Source organism: Hemitrygon akajei, chromosome 22 (assembly GCF_048418815.1).
Source record: "Hemitrygon akajei chromosome 22, sHemAka1.3, whole genome shotgun sequence".
NCBI classification, from domain to species: Eukaryota; Metazoa; Chordata; class Chondrichthyes; order Myliobatiformes; family Dasyatidae; genus Hemitrygon; species Hemitrygon akajei.
In genome coordinates this window covers 37,804,961-37,823,543 of record NC_133145.1, presented here as the reverse complement: position 1 = coordinate 37,823,543, position 18,583 = coordinate 37,804,961, and the positions used below count along the sequence as shown (strand labels likewise).

The 18,583-nt window shown below is 39.5% G+C and overlaps 1 protein-coding gene across 3 annotated transcripts in view; it reads right to left on the bottom strand.

The window, feature by feature from the left end:
* The window catches only part of LOC140714637 (alpha-1,6-mannosylglycoprotein 6-beta-N-acetylglucosaminyltransferase B), an 888,843-nt gene that overhangs the window by 135,936 nt on the left and 734,324 nt on the right, over nt 1-18,583 (bottom strand). For all 3 annotated transcript variants that reach the window (XM_073026014.1, XM_073026016.1, XM_073026015.1), the window contains exon 10: nt 16,211-16,344. In XM_073026014.1, coding sequence (XP_072882115.1) covers nt 16,211-16,344 — 134 coding nt within the window. The remainder of the gene's footprint in view (nt 1-16,210; nt 16,345-18,583) is intronic.

The following is an 18,583-nucleotide window of genomic DNA, read 5'->3' as shown; positions in this document are numbered from 1 at the left end:
ATGAGGAATTAATATTTGAGAAGATAAGGGCCAGCACTTGGAAAGTGGAATTAATGTAAATAACTTTAACTATGATGGACAGCCATTGAATGGACAGTTAAGCTCATTTGTCACTATAATGTTCAAAGGTGATGTTTGGGTGATATATATATATATATATATATTTACAGTATACTCTGGCCTACTGATCAGTGGCAAGCAGGCCAGAATATACAAATGTAAAGAAAAGAACTGAAATGGCAAGCAGCAATGGCTAGTCCTGATCTAAATAGAATTCTTGATCACAATGTGATCTCTTCTACAATGGAGAGGCCAGGTGCAGACAGGATGACTGTTTTATAGAACACTCCCGCTGCCTGTGACTTGAATTCTCAATCACATTCCCCTTCTGACCTAACTGCTTGAGGCACAGCACAAACTTGAGGAACTGCATTGCAACTTCCATCCTGGGCACATAGAAACCAACAATGAATTCAACAAATACCGATTCTGATTAATTTTGGATTCAGATTCACTTATTTATCAAAAATACTTTGAAACATACAGGGAAATACTCGGCCTTTTCTCCCTGGAGCCACGGAGGATGAGAGGCGACCTGATAGAGGTGTATAAAATGATGAGAGGCATTGATTGTGTGGATAGTCAGAGTCTTTTTCCCAGGGCTGAAATGGCTAACATGAGAGGGCACAGTTTTAAGGTGCTTGGAAGCAGGTACAGAGATGTCAGGGGTAAGTTTTTTACGCGGAGAGTGGTGAGTGTGTGGAATGGGCTGCCGGCAACAGTGGTGGAGGCGGATACAACAGGGTCATTTAAGAGACTCCTGGATAGGTACATGGAGCTTAGAAAAATAGAGGGCTATGGGTAACCCTAGGTAATTTCGATAGTAAGGACTTTCTCGGCACTGCTTTGTGGGATGAAGGGCTTGTATAGCGCTGTAGGCTTTCTTTGTTTAAACAAAATGCATTATTTGCATTAATAACCAACACAGTCTGTGGGTGTGCTGAGGGCAGTCTGCAAGTGTTGCCACACATTCCAATGCCAACATTGCCTGCCCACAATGCTCAGCAGAATGACACAGAACACAACAATAAACTGCCAGAGTTTAGGTAGATACCTTCTCTGTTTGTATCAGAACTGAACAGTTCCACTGTAAATTATCTCCCTCTTATATTAACGTTTTTCTTCTCTCTCTCTCCACTATTGAGCACTTCCTGCAGCTCTGGATTGTATCACACAGCTTTTATAAACCCTGTTGTTTCATCTCTCTCTAATTTAACTTTAATCATTCTACCAGATGGCTTCATCAGCAGTTTATCCTCACAGCAACCCTGGCTTCATCCTAGCAGAAATAATCCCGTTGTCCTATTCATCCCCATGACACCCTCCCTGCAATTTAAAACAAACATGTTTTCTTTGTTTCCCAATTCAAATGAAGGGACTTTGATCTGAAACATTAACACTGTTTCTGTTCCCACATAAGACGGACCTGCTGAGGGTCTCCAGTACATTTCAGACTTCTGATTTTTAGATCAAAGACCTGGCAAATGTTTACTGAGTAGCAAACAGTGTTGGCCTCAGAGGGGATTTTCCATCATCGCCAAATGCACTAAAGTAAGAAACATGTTTGAAAATGCAACAAGGAGAAGTCTCCAGTGTTTTCAAAGATGCAAGAGCCCTGGTGGACGCAATTGAAAAATGGAGGGATTTGCTTTGTGCAAGAGATGGAAAGCAGCCCACAAGGACCATCTCCATAAGGGATTGCAATGCAATGGCATGAAAATTGATTCAAAGAGGAGGAAATTTCATAACTTGTCCAGATAAGTCAAACATGAGACATCATGGTCAAACAACTTTGCTCCTCAGATGGTGACTTTACTTTTTACATTCAGTTTCTACACTTACATATGTTAGTGACAAAGTGACAATGTATGACAGCGAATGAATTTACTGAAGCTTTTGTACTCATTCGATATGAGGTAGTCACTTAGCCAAAAGTATTTCACTCATTTCAGAACACATTTCACTCAGGACCTTATTAATAAGTGCACACTACATTTTTATTGAAACAATCACGAATACATGCTTACTTAATAATCATTTTCTTCAAAGTTTGACCAAAGATTTATTAAATGCTTGTCTTTTTTTGGTTCCTCATATTCCCTGATTCCCAGTGGATCTGAGTCCCTGATTATTGCTTGATGGTGCATTCCTCAAAGATATCCCATCTTCTACTTGTTGATATTTCAGGCTGAGACCCTTCAGCAGGACTGGGGAAAAAAAGATGAGGAGTCAGAGTTAATAGGTGGGGAAGGGAAGGGAAGGGAAGGGAAGGGAGATATACAAGGTGATAGGTGAAACTGGGTGGGGGGGGAGAGGGCTGAAGCAAAGAGCTGGGAAGTTGATTGGTGAAAGAGATACAGGGCTGGAGAAAGGGGAATCTGATAGGAGAGGAAAGAAGGCCATGTAAGAAAGAAAAGTGGGGAGGAGTACGAGAGGGAGGTGATGGGCAGGCAAGGAGACGAGGTGAGAGAGGGAAAAGGGGATGGGGAATGGTGGGGGCAAGGTGTCATTACCAGAATTTTGAGAAATTGATGTTCATGCCATCAGATTGGGGGCAACTCAGATGGAATGTCAAGTGTTGGTCCTCCAACCTGCTACTTCCCATCAAGACATGTCTATTCATGGCCTAATCTACTGTCGCGATGAAGCCACACTCAGGTTGTAGGAACAACAGCTTATTTCTGTTTGGGTAGTCTCCAACCTGATAGCATGAACATTGATTTCTCAAACTTCCAGTAATGTCCCCCTCCACCATTCCCCATGCCCTTTGCCCTCTCTCACCTTATCTCCTTGCCTACCCATTGCCTCCTTTTGGTGCTCCTTCCTTTTCTTTTTTCCATGCCTTCTGTCCTCTCCTAGCCCTATTCCCCTTCTCCAGCCTTACATCTCTTTCACCAATCAACTTGCCAGCTCTTTGCTTCACCCCTCGCCCTCTCGGTTTCACCTATCACCTTGTGCTTCTCCCTCCCCTCCCCCCACGTTTTAACTCAGATTCCTCATAATTTTTCACCAGTCCTGCTGAAGGATCTCGGGCCAAAATGTCAACTGCAATCTTTTGCATGGATGCTACCTGACCTGCTGAGTTCCTCCAGCATTTTGTGTGTGTCGATTGGGTTTCCAGCATCTGCAGATTTTCTCTTGCTTTCTATATGTTGATCATCCCCAGGAAAATGTCCAGCTCTTTTTTAAAAAGCTTTCAGGCTACCAAAGCTAATATCATGTGCTAGTCACTAATTCATCATGTTGATGAGTGCATATGAAAAGAAGTATCTCCTAGCATCTAACTAACACCATACTTATGCAAGTTAACTTATTGTTTCCTAGTTCTCGCTTTTAAACTAATCCTGTTATGAACAAAAGGACGACTCAAATTAGTCAAAATAAATTCACATCATCTTCCCAATGATAGCCCCAATTTCTTGGCAACATACATGGAAGGATGCAGTCCAAAATTAATCTTTTTGCCCATCATTCTCAGAATAAATATTAGCTAGATTAGAATTTCATCAGCATTATTCAACGTCAGGTGCTTTTGTTTGTAATCTGCTAGCCGTATACTGTACATACAGAATAAGAGCCACCGTTTCATCTTTTAATGCACTGGAACCTCTTCCTGTGGTACTGCTTTCAAAATCACAGTTAGTAATTATATTCTGCAATTACTGTTGGTATTTTATGTTTATGAAAATGCATTTCTGTAAATAATACAAATAAACATAATAAAATAATAAGAAAGAAAAATATATATTTGTTTAATAAGTACGTGCAGATGGAGATGGTAAAAAAAACTAACAGTATGAAATAGCTGAATAATTCATCTTGAATTTATTCCAGGGATTATATTAGTAAAGAGCAATGTGTTACTCTATCTTACCCACATTGTCATATTTTCAGGCAGAACTGTTCCATGGGATTTGACTCAATAATATGATCAGCACACAATATTCAATTAAGATCCATTATGAAATCAATACTCAGGTGATCATACCAATATCACATACATTTTACACAGTGGCTTGACTTTAGTTTGCTAACAGGGACCCAAACCCAAAATCTGTTCTGTCAATGATGACTTGATCCAATGGTGAACTTTAACCTTAGGGTATGGCTAAGGAGGAAAGGGTTTGTACCTGGTTTTGGCTGTGAGGAAGTTTGTGTGTGGATTTACGAGGTTCTGACAGAGGGATTCACTAACAGCTCCAAGGCATTTTCACTGCTTTAACAATTAAATAGAACCAACTATCAATCCGCTTTGGTTGTTATGGAGGATCAGCTCCTTATTAACACTGGAAGACAGTAAAACTGTTCTTAAATCAATATTGTTACAGCAAAGATATAAGTCTTGACGTTACAATAGTTGCTCATCCTTTCTATCATGTTGATTTTTCCCTATGAACCACAAATTTTGTAAAGATTTATAGTGCTGACAGCTTCAGTAAATAAACAATTCTGACAGATCTAGTTTAGAATAGAAAACAAACAACACACGTTAAAAATCCATGAAGATAGGGCAGTTTATATATACATATTGTCACAGAGTGTTGGATTTCCTTCAAAATGAATGGCTCCCCAATTGATTCTAATATCCACTTCCATTATGAATATGCTGTTCAATCACCTGTTATATTGAATAACCATGGAGAATGAAAGTGCTAATGATACAGCCAAATTGAAAAGGAGAAAAAAAATGAACAAATATTAAGCTACAAAAACACCACAGGTGAAAACAATGAAACACATAGACTGAGAAAATAACTGCATCACAATCACAAACATCAGTAGATAAGAAAGAATACTAAAGATAAAATACAATATTTTATGCAAAAACAAAAATGAAAGGGATAAGACTTTGGAAGAAAATAATGGAACTGTTTGATATGATAATTGATCTAAGTTAACAAAAAGATTTGATCTGCAGATATGAATGACCATATTGTAATTGATGTCTTGTGAATAAATATCATCTTAGCTATGTCTGCTAAACGTCATCATCTCCGGCAATTTAGACTGATAGAACTTGGATCTTATAAGAAAATGTATTCCTAACAATTTCTTCGATATCTAAATGTTGATAGATAGACTGTTGCCACGGTAAAAACATTTTCTAAAGAACCACATAAGGTATACCACAATAGAATTTGTTTACACAGTTCCAGAAGAATGCCTAGATCAGTGGTATGCCTCAAAAAGAAAAAGTAAATCAAGATGCTGTAGATTGTACACGGACAGAATTTTGAGTACAGTCCAATCCTTGAACATTTTCAAGATTATATTTCATGGAATGTTGGCTAAATTCCACAATTCTCTCCATCATTCTTAAAAGGAGTTCAAAAATAATTAATTGACTCTCAGTGACGTTCAGCTTTAAGCCATTTTTGTGCTAATCAGTCCAAGATCGTAGCAGCTCACCTACCATGGATAGTTAAGAACAAGAAAACAGCTTAGCGTCTGGATTTTCCATTTTAATATTGGCACAGGCCCCAAAGAGGTGAGAAGCCTGGGAAGTTTGCGCTGCCTCATTGAACTCAATGGGGACACCACCAGTGTGTCATAGAGCTAGCAACCACTAATTGGGCCCATGAGGAGACCAGCAGTGTACCACAAAGGTAACAACCACTGCTTTGGGCTCATGATACTGCTGGGAATTCTTACTTCCCCAGCATATCAGCCCTACTAAGGCTATTTCAAAGAAATCGAATAATGTATTGATAACAGTAGTACCTGATCTGCTTACTTTTTCTTGAATTTCAAGGATACATACAAGCTATTGGAGATGACCGGTGAAGGTTAGGAGCTACGAAAGATGTCAGGGGATATAGAGTTAAGTTAGCAATCACTGAGAGATGCACAAATAAAGCCAGCCTTTAAACTGTTTCCAGATAACATCATTATTGTATTAAGGTAATGCAGATAGGCCCTTTGGCCCAATGTCCATGCCAACCAAGATATCTTTCAGAGCTGGTCTCATTTGGCTGCACTTGGCCCACATCCTTCTAAACTTTGCTTATTTATGTGGTTGTCTAAAAGTCTTTTAAATGGTGTAATTGTACCTGCCTCTATCACTTCTTCTGGCAGCTCAGTTCATATAGTGACCATCTCTGTGAGAAAAAACTTGTCTCTTAGGTCCCTTATAAACCTTTCCCCTCTCACCTTAAACTTATTACCTCCACGAAGCCATTTGCCATATCTACCAATTTTATAAGACCATAAAACATAGGAACAGAATCAGGCCATTCAGCCCATCAACTCTGTTCCACCATTCCATCATGGCTGATTTTTATCCTCAAACCAATTCTCCTGCCTTCTCCCCATAACCTTTGACACCCTTACTAATCTGGAACATATCAGCTTCAGTTTTAAACCCAATGACTTGGCTTCCACAGCTGCCCATGGCAATGAATTCCACAGATTTACCAGCCTCTGGCTAAAGAAATTCTTCATCATTTCTGTTCAAGAGGGACATACTTGTATTCTAAGGCTGTGCTCTCTGGTCCTAGACTACCCCACTACCAGCAACATCCTCTCCATGTCTACTGTACCTAAGCCTTTCAATATTAATAGGTTTCAATGAGATGTATCCTTCTGCATGTTCAAATGCAGCGGCCTCTGAGTGGGGGTGGTAACCAAATGAGCAATTTACTTTTTAAAATGTGTTTTTTTATGATCATAAGACTATATTGGACTCCAAAAACAACAGGCACAGCAGGCCTACTGTGTCAGTGAGTTTCTTGTTGTTTGGAGCAGCTGGCCAGGGTGTCAGAAGGGCCAAAGGACAATTTGGAGAAGGAGAAGCCAGCGGCTGGGTTGGAGAAGGAGAAGGTGGCAGTCAGGCTAGAGAAGGTAATGCAGCAGTCGGCCGGGAGAAGGTGAAGTGAGTGGTTGGGCTCAAGAAGTGGAAGCTGGCGGACAGGTCGGAAAAGGTTTGGAGAAGCTGACCTGGGTGCAGACCGTGCTGCTGCCTGCTATTCAAAGAGATGGGAGTTGGAGCATGAACGCAGCATTCAGTGTAACCATGAGTGACTGGCTTGAACGTTTCTCTTGTGATCACAAGAACCTTTTGGACAATGATAATTTAAGATGCCGCGGGCCTGCTTCTCTTGTTTGGTGATGCAATAGGCGACGAGGCAGCAGCGTAGCTTTGGTTGTAGCAAGGACTAGGCCTCAATCCGTGGGCTTGCCTGCTGCTGCAGTCCAGGTGAGATGACGCTGAAGGCATTGTAGCGTGGAGATCATTCTCTGTTGGGAGCTGGCCGCTTCTGTCAGTGCTGCCCTCCAGTGTTTGATCAGTGAAATGACAGGTTGGATTTCTGGGAGCTCTACCATGAATTTGCACGTTGCTCAATGACTTTGACTATACATGTGTCTTCTTGCGTAACGATGTGAATGTTTATTTTTCTCTCTCTCATTATGTTGAATGTATGTTAGTGGTCTGGGACCCAGAGGAACACTGTCTTGTTCAACTCTATCCATGTATGGTTTGAATGATAATTAAGTTTGATTTGATTGATTTTATTTTATTTGATACCCCCTCATTCTTCTAAACTCCAGCAAGTTTAGAATTATGCATTCACTTAGTTTGCTTACCCTGGAACCAATGTGACCTCACCTTCAAGACTAATCTACCAAGTGGAATCTTGCCAAGCGAATTGCCTAAAATCTACCACCCTACCCAATCCAAGATCTACACCCTCCCTTGTCAGTCCTCCTGGTCAACTCTTAATAAAACTCAATCAAATTCATGAAACATGATTTCCCACACAAAAAATAAACTATGCTGACAATCTCTAGTCAGTCCTTGCCTTTCCAAATACAGACAGATTCTGACTCTCAGAATGTTCTCCATCTTTGATGTTAGGCTCGCGAGCCTGCAGTTCCATGCTATGTCCTCACAAACCTTTTTAAATAAACATTGGCTGCCTTCCAGTTTTATGATACCTCAACCATAGATAAGTAAGATATAAAAACCACTGCAAGGGGTACTGCAATTTCAGTTCTTATTTCTGACATCATTCTGGGATTCACTTGGTTAGGTACCGGGGATTAAATCCAGCTTTATGTGCTTAAACATTCTGGTACCTATTCTTTTTCTATGTTCACTATTCTCTTTCCTGAATTCCTGAGCTTCCATGATTTTCTTCATGGTAAATACAGACAAGAAATGTCCATTTAAAATGAAGTCCACGTTCTGTGGCTCCACCTATAGGTAGCTATCATAAAAAATGTATTGATTTGGATAATTGTCAGTGGTGATTAGCATTGAAATTGCAAGGACTGTTTTTCGTAGCTATGATGTTTCACGGCAGGTAGCCACCTGACAGTATTAAAGAGATAATCCTACAATTCCTGAGGTGGGTAGTTACTGACAAGGTTTTGCCAGGCTGATTAGTTTGTTACCATACTGTAAGCTTAGATAATTGCAAATTCAATTACATCCGTTTTAAATTTATCAAGGCATGGACGGCTTTAGTGCTGATTTAGCGGACATCAATTTAGCCAAGATGCTGCTTGAAATAAAGCTAGCATGGTTTCCCCTAGGAACAAACTCTTATAACCATATAACAATTACAGCACGGAAACAGGCCATCTCGGTCCTTCTAGTCCGTGCCGAATGCTTACTCTCACCTAGTCCCACCTACCTGCGCTCAGCCCATAACCCTCCATTCCTTTCCTGCCCATATACCTATCCAATTTTTAAAAAATGACAAAATCAAACCTGCCTCTACCACTTCTACTGGAGGCTCGTTCACAGAGCTACCACTCTCTGAGTAAAATGAGACTTGTAAAATTAACTTCTGTTAATGGCCCCCTTCACCATTTCCCATTCCCATTTTTTCCTCTCTTATCTTATCTCCTTACCTGCCCATCACCTCCCTCTGGTGTTCTTCCCCCTTTTCTTTCTTCCATGCCTTTAGTCCTCTACTATAAGTTTACCCTTTCTCCAGCCCTATATCTCTTTCATCTATTAACTTCCCAGCTCTTTACTTCACCCCTGCCCTCTCTCAGTTTTACCCATCACCTTGTGTTTCTTCCTCCCCTTCCTCCACCTTCTTACTCTGACTCATTTTTTTACCCAGTCCTGCTGAAGGGTCTCGGCCTGAAACGTCAGCTATACTCTTTTCCATAGATACTGGCTGGCCTCCTGAGTTCATCCAGTATTTTGTGTGCGTTTCCGGCAAAATTCCTGATGGCATCTCCCCTAATTTTACACTTCTCCCAACGCAATACTACCCAGCTTTCAAAGAGAAACGTAGTAAGTCCTTAGTCCCATTCCACAGAAGCATGCATAGACTACTCTGCTGTAGAGGAGTCAGGGCTGCAAGGAAGAGGGATATATCTGCCACTGTCACCCAAAGGGAAATGTAATTCCTGATCAACAGGATGAATGAAGGAAGAAGACCTTGTGAATCAAGAGGACAAGGAAATACATCATAAGGAAGGGCAGGAATGGCAACATTTATCTCCTCCAGAAATGAGAATCCTCACACATGGAGCAAAACTGAAAGAGATCTCATGACCTACACACCATTGCTTATTTTACAGTGTAGAAACTCAACAAAAATTACTTTTTAAAATCAGAAATACAAAGATATTGTAACAAGGCTAAATGGAGTAGCTATTCACTCATTAATCTGTTATATACAGTTGGCTAACATTGCACCAACTCTCGATTGCTGTGATTAGATAGTGAGTTAAGATCAGGTTTATTGTCATTCAACCAGACATGTATACAGCTAAACAACATTCCTCAAGGACCAGGATGCAAAACACAATACATATATCACATACAGCACAAAAATGATATTAAACCAGTAATAATATTAAGAAATTGAGAAGTATTCTGTAAATGTACAAGTTGACATAAAGTGCATATATAGCATATAGCTAACTATACAACAGGTATTACTGTCATAAATGATGTGTACTGGGTGGTAGCAAGGTGTTCAATAGTCTCACAGACTGGGGGAAGCACTGTTACCCAGCCAAAACAGTCTTTGTTCTTACACCATGGTACCCTCTGCCTGACAGTAAGAGGTCAAAGGGATTGTGGGATGGATGGGAGGGATCCTTGACAAAGCTGAGAGATCTGTGCACACAGTGCTTCTGGTGCATGCCCTAGATGGTGTTGGGCAGTGGGGTGGGGAGAGAGATCTTGATGATTCTCTCAGCAGTCCTCGTAATCCACTGCAGGGTCTTGTGATGGTGATATAGCTGGTCGGGGCACTCTTGATGGTGTTCCGGTAGTATGTGGTTACAATGGCGATGGGAATCATTGCTCAGTTCAGTCTCCTTCTGAAGTGGAGGCACTGCTGTGCTTTCTTGACTAAAGAGGTGGTGTTGAGGGACCAGCTACGAAAACGTGATGTACACTCCAAAAATCTTGGTGCTCCAGACTCTTTCCACAGAGGAACCATTGACATGCAGTGATCAGTCTGTGCCTTCCAGAAGTCCACAATAATCTCTTTAGTCTTATCTATGTTCAGATTCAAGTTGCTGTGTTTGCACCAGTCCACAAGCTGCTCTACCTGCACTCCGTACGCCAACTCATCATTGTTGATAAAGAGGCCAAATGCTGTTGTCTCAGCAGTGAACTTAATGCTGTGGTTATTGTGAGGAACCAAGTGAGTAGAGGGCAGCTCTTGTACTTAGGATCTATTCCTACAGTTTGAATATTTGCTGCAGCGTGCATGGCCTTAAAGCGAGGGAATCACTTGTCCTTCCAGAACTCTAATATTCATCTTTTGACCTACAACCTCCTACACTTCGAGGGAGTGGAAGCTGTTCCTGCACATAAGAAGGTCTGCATTACTAAGGGAAGCCTTTATAGACACTTGACTTCAATTAGTTGCTGCCTGCGCTTGTGGGAAGTTAGCAAAACAGAGAAACCCCAATGCCTGACTTACTAACTGAAGCTCACTGAAATAAAAGTAAATAGAATTATTTCATCACAAATTCAATGCCCAAGTTCATTTTTAATGAGGGAATGTGCAGCAATTTGGGAGAAATGGTGACAAGCCTGCAGCAGCTGATTGGCATGACCCTGTAGCAATTAAACTGAGAGCAATATGACATTGATCTCCACGAAAAGTTTGGCCAAAGGTCTTCCCATGTCCCATTCATGATAGATTTGGAAAATCTGAACCTGTGTACCAAAAGTGAGGCCTTGCTATAGTGTGTGTCTTTGAAGGTTCTGTAAGAGTAGGTGCTTAGCAAATGGCTACGTCGTTGCCTCTTATCACAAGACCTTCTCTGCTTTGATTGCCAGGGATGCTGATGTGACCTCCAGCAATAGAGTACTGCCTACGATTTCTCAGGTAAAATCCTGTAGCAAATATTTGGAGAGATCTGCTCCAGTTGAACTCAAACTAGATTTTGTATTACTCCAATAAAATGGGCAACATGTGATCCAATTTCTCGGCTCATGTCTTTTTTTGATATTACTTATTTTCAAAAGCAAATTGAGTCATATTTTCCTGATATTTCTTTTACTTTGTACATTTTGCTGTTTATGGCTCATTCAGTTGGTAGGTGGAGCTCATAATTCAGCCAACCATTAAAGTGGCATAAAATACTCAGTACAGTTTAAATGAAACAATTGTTCTAATAATAACAACATCCAACATCAGTAATTCCATGTACCTATTCTGCCTCTGCAGCTGCAGGGTACTAGCAATGTAAATTATTATAAAATAATACTTCAGCTTTTCCTACAGAATTGAGGTATTGCAAAATAAAAAGATAATAAAAAATATGTAAACTTGGATTTACATCTTGCATACTTTTAGATAACAACAAAGTTGATTGTTGGAACACTGGACAAAATCATAAGTTTATTTTATCCAGTTTTTATTAATATGCAGTCCCTATTGAATCTCCAGGCGATTAGTAAGTAAATTTTAAAATCTTTTCTCATTAGATTATGCAAATGTACAGTACATTAATCAATTCAATGTAACGGAGCTGTAATGTATTTGCATATCTGGATATTATACAGACCAATTTCTCAATCAAATTTCCCATAACAATGGAAGAAAATATTTTTCCAGCAAAACTGCTGCTTGCAGGAGAATTATTCTTTTAATAATTTGTCTTTCTATTTTTAATTTTCTCGTGTCTGTACCCAATGATGTTTGGTTCACATTTTCATCATGCTTTCACACTTGCTACATTGCTCTTGATGACTTCAAAAGATTCTCTTTTAAACATTATGATCATTGAAGCTAGGTGTGGGACTAACAGAGGACAAGTTATTTACAATTATTGAATATATCATACATATATGAAATATAATATGATATATATGGAATGGAGTTTGTGAAATCTATTTCAAATACCTATTCTCTTCAGTAACATCAGCCTTTCTCATAATTAATCTCATACTGCCCAATATTTACCTAGAACTGAAGAGTGTCTATATTAACAGACACCCATGCAATTAAAACTGGATATCCATACCTTCCAAGCACATATGGTATTTCCTCATCTTACAAAGTCTGTCCAGATGAGAAGCAATAAAGCAAATGCTCTTAATATTATTGAGGGAGAATACAGAGCACACTAGCCCGACAGCATGCAGATAATTCAGCTGAACTTTATTGATAACTGATTGTACGTACAATACGTGAACTCCTCTCATATGGGAGTGACTAACTGATGCACCATCAATAACTCTCTCTGAGACGTAAAGGCGAGATATCGGCTTTTATTGACTGGAAGAAGGAACAAGCAGTGGTTGACCATCATACTACATCCTGGAGACTGACAGGCCGGGCTCAGGCCTCAATCGCCTTTATACCGGGGTCTGTGGGAGGAGCCACAGGAGCAGTCAGCAGGGGGCGTGTCCAGACAGGTATATGTAGTTCACCACACTAACTGAGTGACATAGGAATAGTACAGCACAGGAACAGGATTTTTGTCCATGATGGTAATCTGAATTAAACTAATCTGTCTGTGACAAGGCCCCATATCCCTCTAGTTCCTGTTTGCTCATGAGCCTGTAAAATGCTTCTTAAATGAATAAACTCTTCTCAGCCTTCCAGCCAGGTACAGGTATCGATTGTAACCAATGTTTCAATGACAAACTCTGCCATCTTCATCAAGGATGATACCTGGGTATGTCTAGTCCAGTGGTATTTATACCCACAGAGTTCATCCCTCCTGATTGGTTAGTCCTCATCCAATCAGGTTTCTGAACTCCCATCTTGTTTACAATTGAATTGCAGTTCTTACTTAGATTGAAATCTTTGTCTTTATTAAAATTCTTTCCTTCTAGTTTTATTTTAATGGCTTCCTTTACCACCAGGTCCCAAAAGCCATTGGCGCGGTGCAGTAGTTTTGTGCCATCAAAGTCATTCCGATAGCAGTGTTCTGCTACCACTGACTTCTCCAGTGGAAACCCGCATCAAGGAGCACAGGAGGTGTATCCATTTGGGGTTACCCAGAGAAATCGGCGGAGGGAAAACACTGCATTCGCAATGGCCGTAGGATTGACTTCGACGGCACAAAACTGTTGTGCTGTGCCAATGGCTTTTGGGACTGCTCGATGAAGGAAGCCATTGAAAGCAAACTAGAGGAAAAGAATTTTAACAAAGACAAAGATCCCGCTCTAAATAAGGACTGGAATTCAATTATAAACAAGGTGGGAGACCTGATAGGATGAGGAGTAACCAATCAGGGGGGATGGACAACGAGGGTATGAATCACTGGACTAGGCATGCCCAGGCATCATCCCTGATGAAGGTGGCACAGTTTGACATTGAAATGTTGGTTATAATTGATACGCATACCTGGCTGGAAATCCGAGGTGAGTTTATTCATCATATACATCAGGAAAGCACTAGATCCTTTTTCATGCATTTAAATGTTGCTATCATATCTGTGCAAAAACATTTTGTTCATAATCTTTCTCCCACTCTCTTTAAACTTATGCCCTTTAGTATTCGACATTTCCATCCTGAGGAAAAAAATATTTTGAAATCTAACCTATCTGTGCCTCTAATAATGTTATATACATCAATCATGTCCACCTTCATCCTCTTCTCCTCCAGTGAAAAAAATCCAAGTTTTTCAAGTTCACTTTATAACCAATTCTTTACATTCCAGGCAACATCCTGGTGAACCTCTTTGTGCCCTCTTCAAAGCCTTCATATCCTTTCTACAGTGTGGAGACTAGAACTGGACACAATATTCTAAGTGTAGTCTAACTCCAAATGTGATTTAAGACATTATTTGCGAACTCTCTTATTCAATTTCTTATATTCAATGCAACAACTTATGAAGCTAGCATTGCTCCGCATCTTCATTATCATCTGATTTACTTGTATTCCCGTTTTCATGGAGCTATTGGCTTGCACACAAAATTCTTCTGTACATCAATGCGCCTGTCTGTATTAAATACCATCAGAAAATTCTTTGCCCCAAATTTCAAATTATCCATAATATATTCCACTGTATCTTTTGACAACATTTTGAGTTAATCATAATTCCATCAATTTTTGTGTTGTCCGCAAACTTGTCAATAGACCATCTTATGTACTCAGTTAGCACCTTGGCCACTTTCTGGGGCTCCAGGTACAAATTGCACTTCCAGCAGAATCCTAGCAACGCACACAAAGTGCTGGAGGAACTCAGCAGGCCAGGGAGCATCTAGGACTGTACCCTTTTCCTAGTCGCTGCCTGGCCTGCTGAGTTCCTCCAGCATTTTGTATTTGTTGCTCGGATTTCCAGCATCTGCAGATTTTCTTTTGTTTCCAGCAGAATCAGCAACAGCGCTCACCAGTATTTCACACCGTTTGCATATCCCTTTTATTTTCACTGTTTTATTAATCTAACTGACCATTAATCTATCAATCATTCAGTTCTCTAAAAACGGATTTACCTTACTGATCTCAGTTTACCCTTTCAGGGATACTCTCTTTCTCCTGCCATCCCTAGGGCTGTGACCTCCACACATACACTGCCACAGGTAGTGGGGAATTACGGAAGATCATGAGAGCTGTTATGGACAGTGTGTATCCAAACTTTTAAAATAAACTGTTCAACATAAACCATTGTGACTCTTGAACTCAGTCCCTCAACTAATGAAGGCCAACACACCACAGGCCTTCTTAACCATCCAATCAACTTGCATGTCAGCTTTGCGAGATCCGTGGGCCCCAAAATCCCTCAGTTTTTTCACACTGCCTTTGGAGTAAAGGAAATCAGTAAAATTGCAAAATGGCAGTACAGCAGGGGCTTTCAATCTCTTTTATGCCATGGACCCCGACAATTAACGGAGGGGTTCATGGTCCCCAGGCTGGGAACCGCTGCAGTGGCAGATTGTTTCTGTTTAAGAAATTAGCAATGAAGTTTTATTTTCACCATCAACAGAATCCAACCCATTTTCTTTGAAAATGTTTTCCTTTTGCAAAACAAGTGGAAAAACCACAATACCAGTTGTTTTAGCAGCATTATAAATCAACTCGGTCTTCAGGACTGTCAAAGACTAATTTTATAAGTGTTACTGATGTTTAAATTTGAGAATGAGAAATATCTCTGAAGTGAAAAAATATGTTCTTAAGGAAACTTTCTGCAAATTTATATGCTATGCAGCTCACTTATTTCTACATAAATACTTCCACAAAATTTAGTTATCAGTTGGAGATGATGGTCTTTTAAACATAATGTTCTTCAAAAGCTGGGCTAGTAACTTGTATTTGTACATAAATAAATGATTTTGCGTTGCCAGAGGTTATTAAAAGAAAAATCTGGTAATATATGAATGTTCAGGTTACCTATAAATTCAATGAATTAGACTTGTTTGAACAAGAGACTGTATAGTTTTCATTATGACACATCAACAGACGATAGAACAGCATATGAAATTTAAAATGAAGGAAGTATGTTTAGAATGGATTATAAATGAACTTGCTGCAGGAGTTACACACACAAAATGCTGGAAGAACTCAGCAGGCCAGGCAGCATATATGGTGAGGGATTATTCCTCTCCCTAGATGTTGCCTGACCTGTTGAGTTCCTCAGCATTTTGTGTATTTTACTCTGAATTTCCAGCATCTGCAAAATCTCTTGTGTTTATGATTTGTATTGAAGAGTTCCATTGGTCAGATATGGAAAGTTACGCTTTTCTAAAGAGTTTAATCCAATAATTACTTACGGAACATAGTCATGTACTGTTTTGGGTTCAGATTCCAGTGGCCCCAGTTTGTTCGATAACCACGGAGATTTGCATAATCATCAAAATTGTAAGCTGGCTCTGTGCCAAATGTGTCAATCACTCTTATCCGGCATCTGCAAATCAAAACAGAAGTGTGAAAGCCCGCTGTTATTTTTGAGCCTTTAGTACAAATTCTGTATAAGTGTCACTCAATTCAGTCAGATTTATATGGAAATATCAAACAGTGCATGGGCCATTATGTAGTAAATGCACAGAAAATAAATACACTATATTTTCCATAGCAAAATGGCTTACTGTTCTCAAAAGTTGTTAAAACATATAAAGAAAGAGAGGAATAAATACAGTGAGCATGGTAAAATTTCCATTGATCTCAAATCTTTTGGTCTCTTGCAGTCTGCTGCGGATATGCAATCACTTAAAGATTGAGAATGTGGAAACAGATCAGCAGCTTCTTAGAATTTTTGCAGTGGTCACTCCTCAGAAAATGCATTGGTCGTAGAGTGAGACATTTTAAGTTGCTCTATTATAATGTCCTGTTGGCAGCAAATTTCAATTTGGCTTATTTTCTGCATGACTACAAACTTAAAGAGGAAAAAAATCATCAATTTAATTTTAAGTGTATTGTGCATTGGAAAAGAAGAAAACTCTGAATAGTTTCCTAATTAACTATGGACATTACATTTAACATTTTTTAAATTTAGAAATAAGATTAGGTTCAACCTGTTAAAGAACAATGCAAAGCTAAAGCAACAGCTACCTTTCCTTGTTTTTGTTAATTTAGGACAAGATTTATACTTACTCTGTCAGCTGCTTAACATCAGGAACAATAAAATGAAAATAATTTTAAGATTAACTTAGTATTTGAAACAATTAGGGATTTTGCAAGCTCTATTTCGGTTTTTAGCAAGAATTAGATTCTCCAGTAAAATGGAGCTGTCAGAAATGTAATGTAGAGGTTATCAAAACAATTTAACTTATCAGCGCCACACTTAGTTAAAATTACAGGTCATGGGAACTTAGGTTTAATGCAGTTTAAATATACAATGTTATTATCTTTTAAAGTTTTAGCATCTTGCTCATTTTCCCAAAGAACATGATACTGATATAATATTTGTTTATTTTTCCATTCCTTTTGGGAGCATGGATGTTATTTGTATTCTGGAGAGAGCACAGAGTCATGAAAATTAGAAGTACGCATTGGAAGAATACCTGTGATATCAACCCTCACAGACAAGAATCCAAACTTGATATCATTGGAATGGAATATTTCCTGTTTTCAAGCACTATGGTGAGCATTCTGTTTAGTGTCAAGAAGAAAGCCTAACCCATGCCAATTACGAGATTCATCACTCAATAGTGACTAACTACAAAGAAGTATTCATTCAAGCATACGGTATTTATGTTAACAAGCACCCTTTGGGCTTCCACCACATCTTTTGCTCTTTTTACACTATGGAGATTATTGACCACTTCAGCGTTCAGCATGATAGGTAAATATGGAATGTTCCAAACAATTGAAGTGATGGAAGATAAGGTGGAGCAAACCTTCCCAAAAAGATCTTTTCAGGTGACGATGGTGTACCTGGTAGGGCGCAGAAAACCTGCGCCAACCAACTGGCTGGAGTGTTCAAAGACATCTTCACTCTCTCACTGCTACAGTCATTTGTTTCAATCTGCTTCAAAAGGGCATCAACCATACCAATGCCCACGAAGAACAGGGTGAGCTGCCTACATGACTATCACCCTGTTACAAACACAGGTACTGTGATGAAGTGCTTTGAGAGATTGGTCACGGCTAGAATTAATTCTTGCCTAAGCAAGAATGTGGACCCACTGCAATTTGACTACCATTACAATAGGTCCACAGAGATGCAATCTCACTAACTCTCCACTTGGCCTTGGACCATCTGGACAATACCTATGTCAGGCTACTGCTGATTGATTACAGGTCAATACCCAAAACCATCATCTCCTCAGTACTAATCAACAACCTTCAAGTCTGCAGAAGGACAGACAAATTAGGAAAATAGGCAAAGAAGTGGCAGGTGGAACATAGTGTAGAAAAGTCTATGGTCATGTACTTTGATAGAAGGAATAAAGCTGTAAATTACTTTCTAAGCAAGGAGCAAAATTCAAAACTCAGGGGTGCAAAAGGACTTGGGAATCCTTGTGCAGGATTCAAGATTCAAATTTAAGTACATCTATTATTAAAGAACGTATACATTATACAACTTTGAGATCTGATTGTTTACAGGCAGCCACAAAGCAAGAAACCCAAACAACCCAATTAAAAAAAAATAAAAAGAAGAAACAAAACACACATCATGCAAGCAAGCAAAGTAAATAACGGCA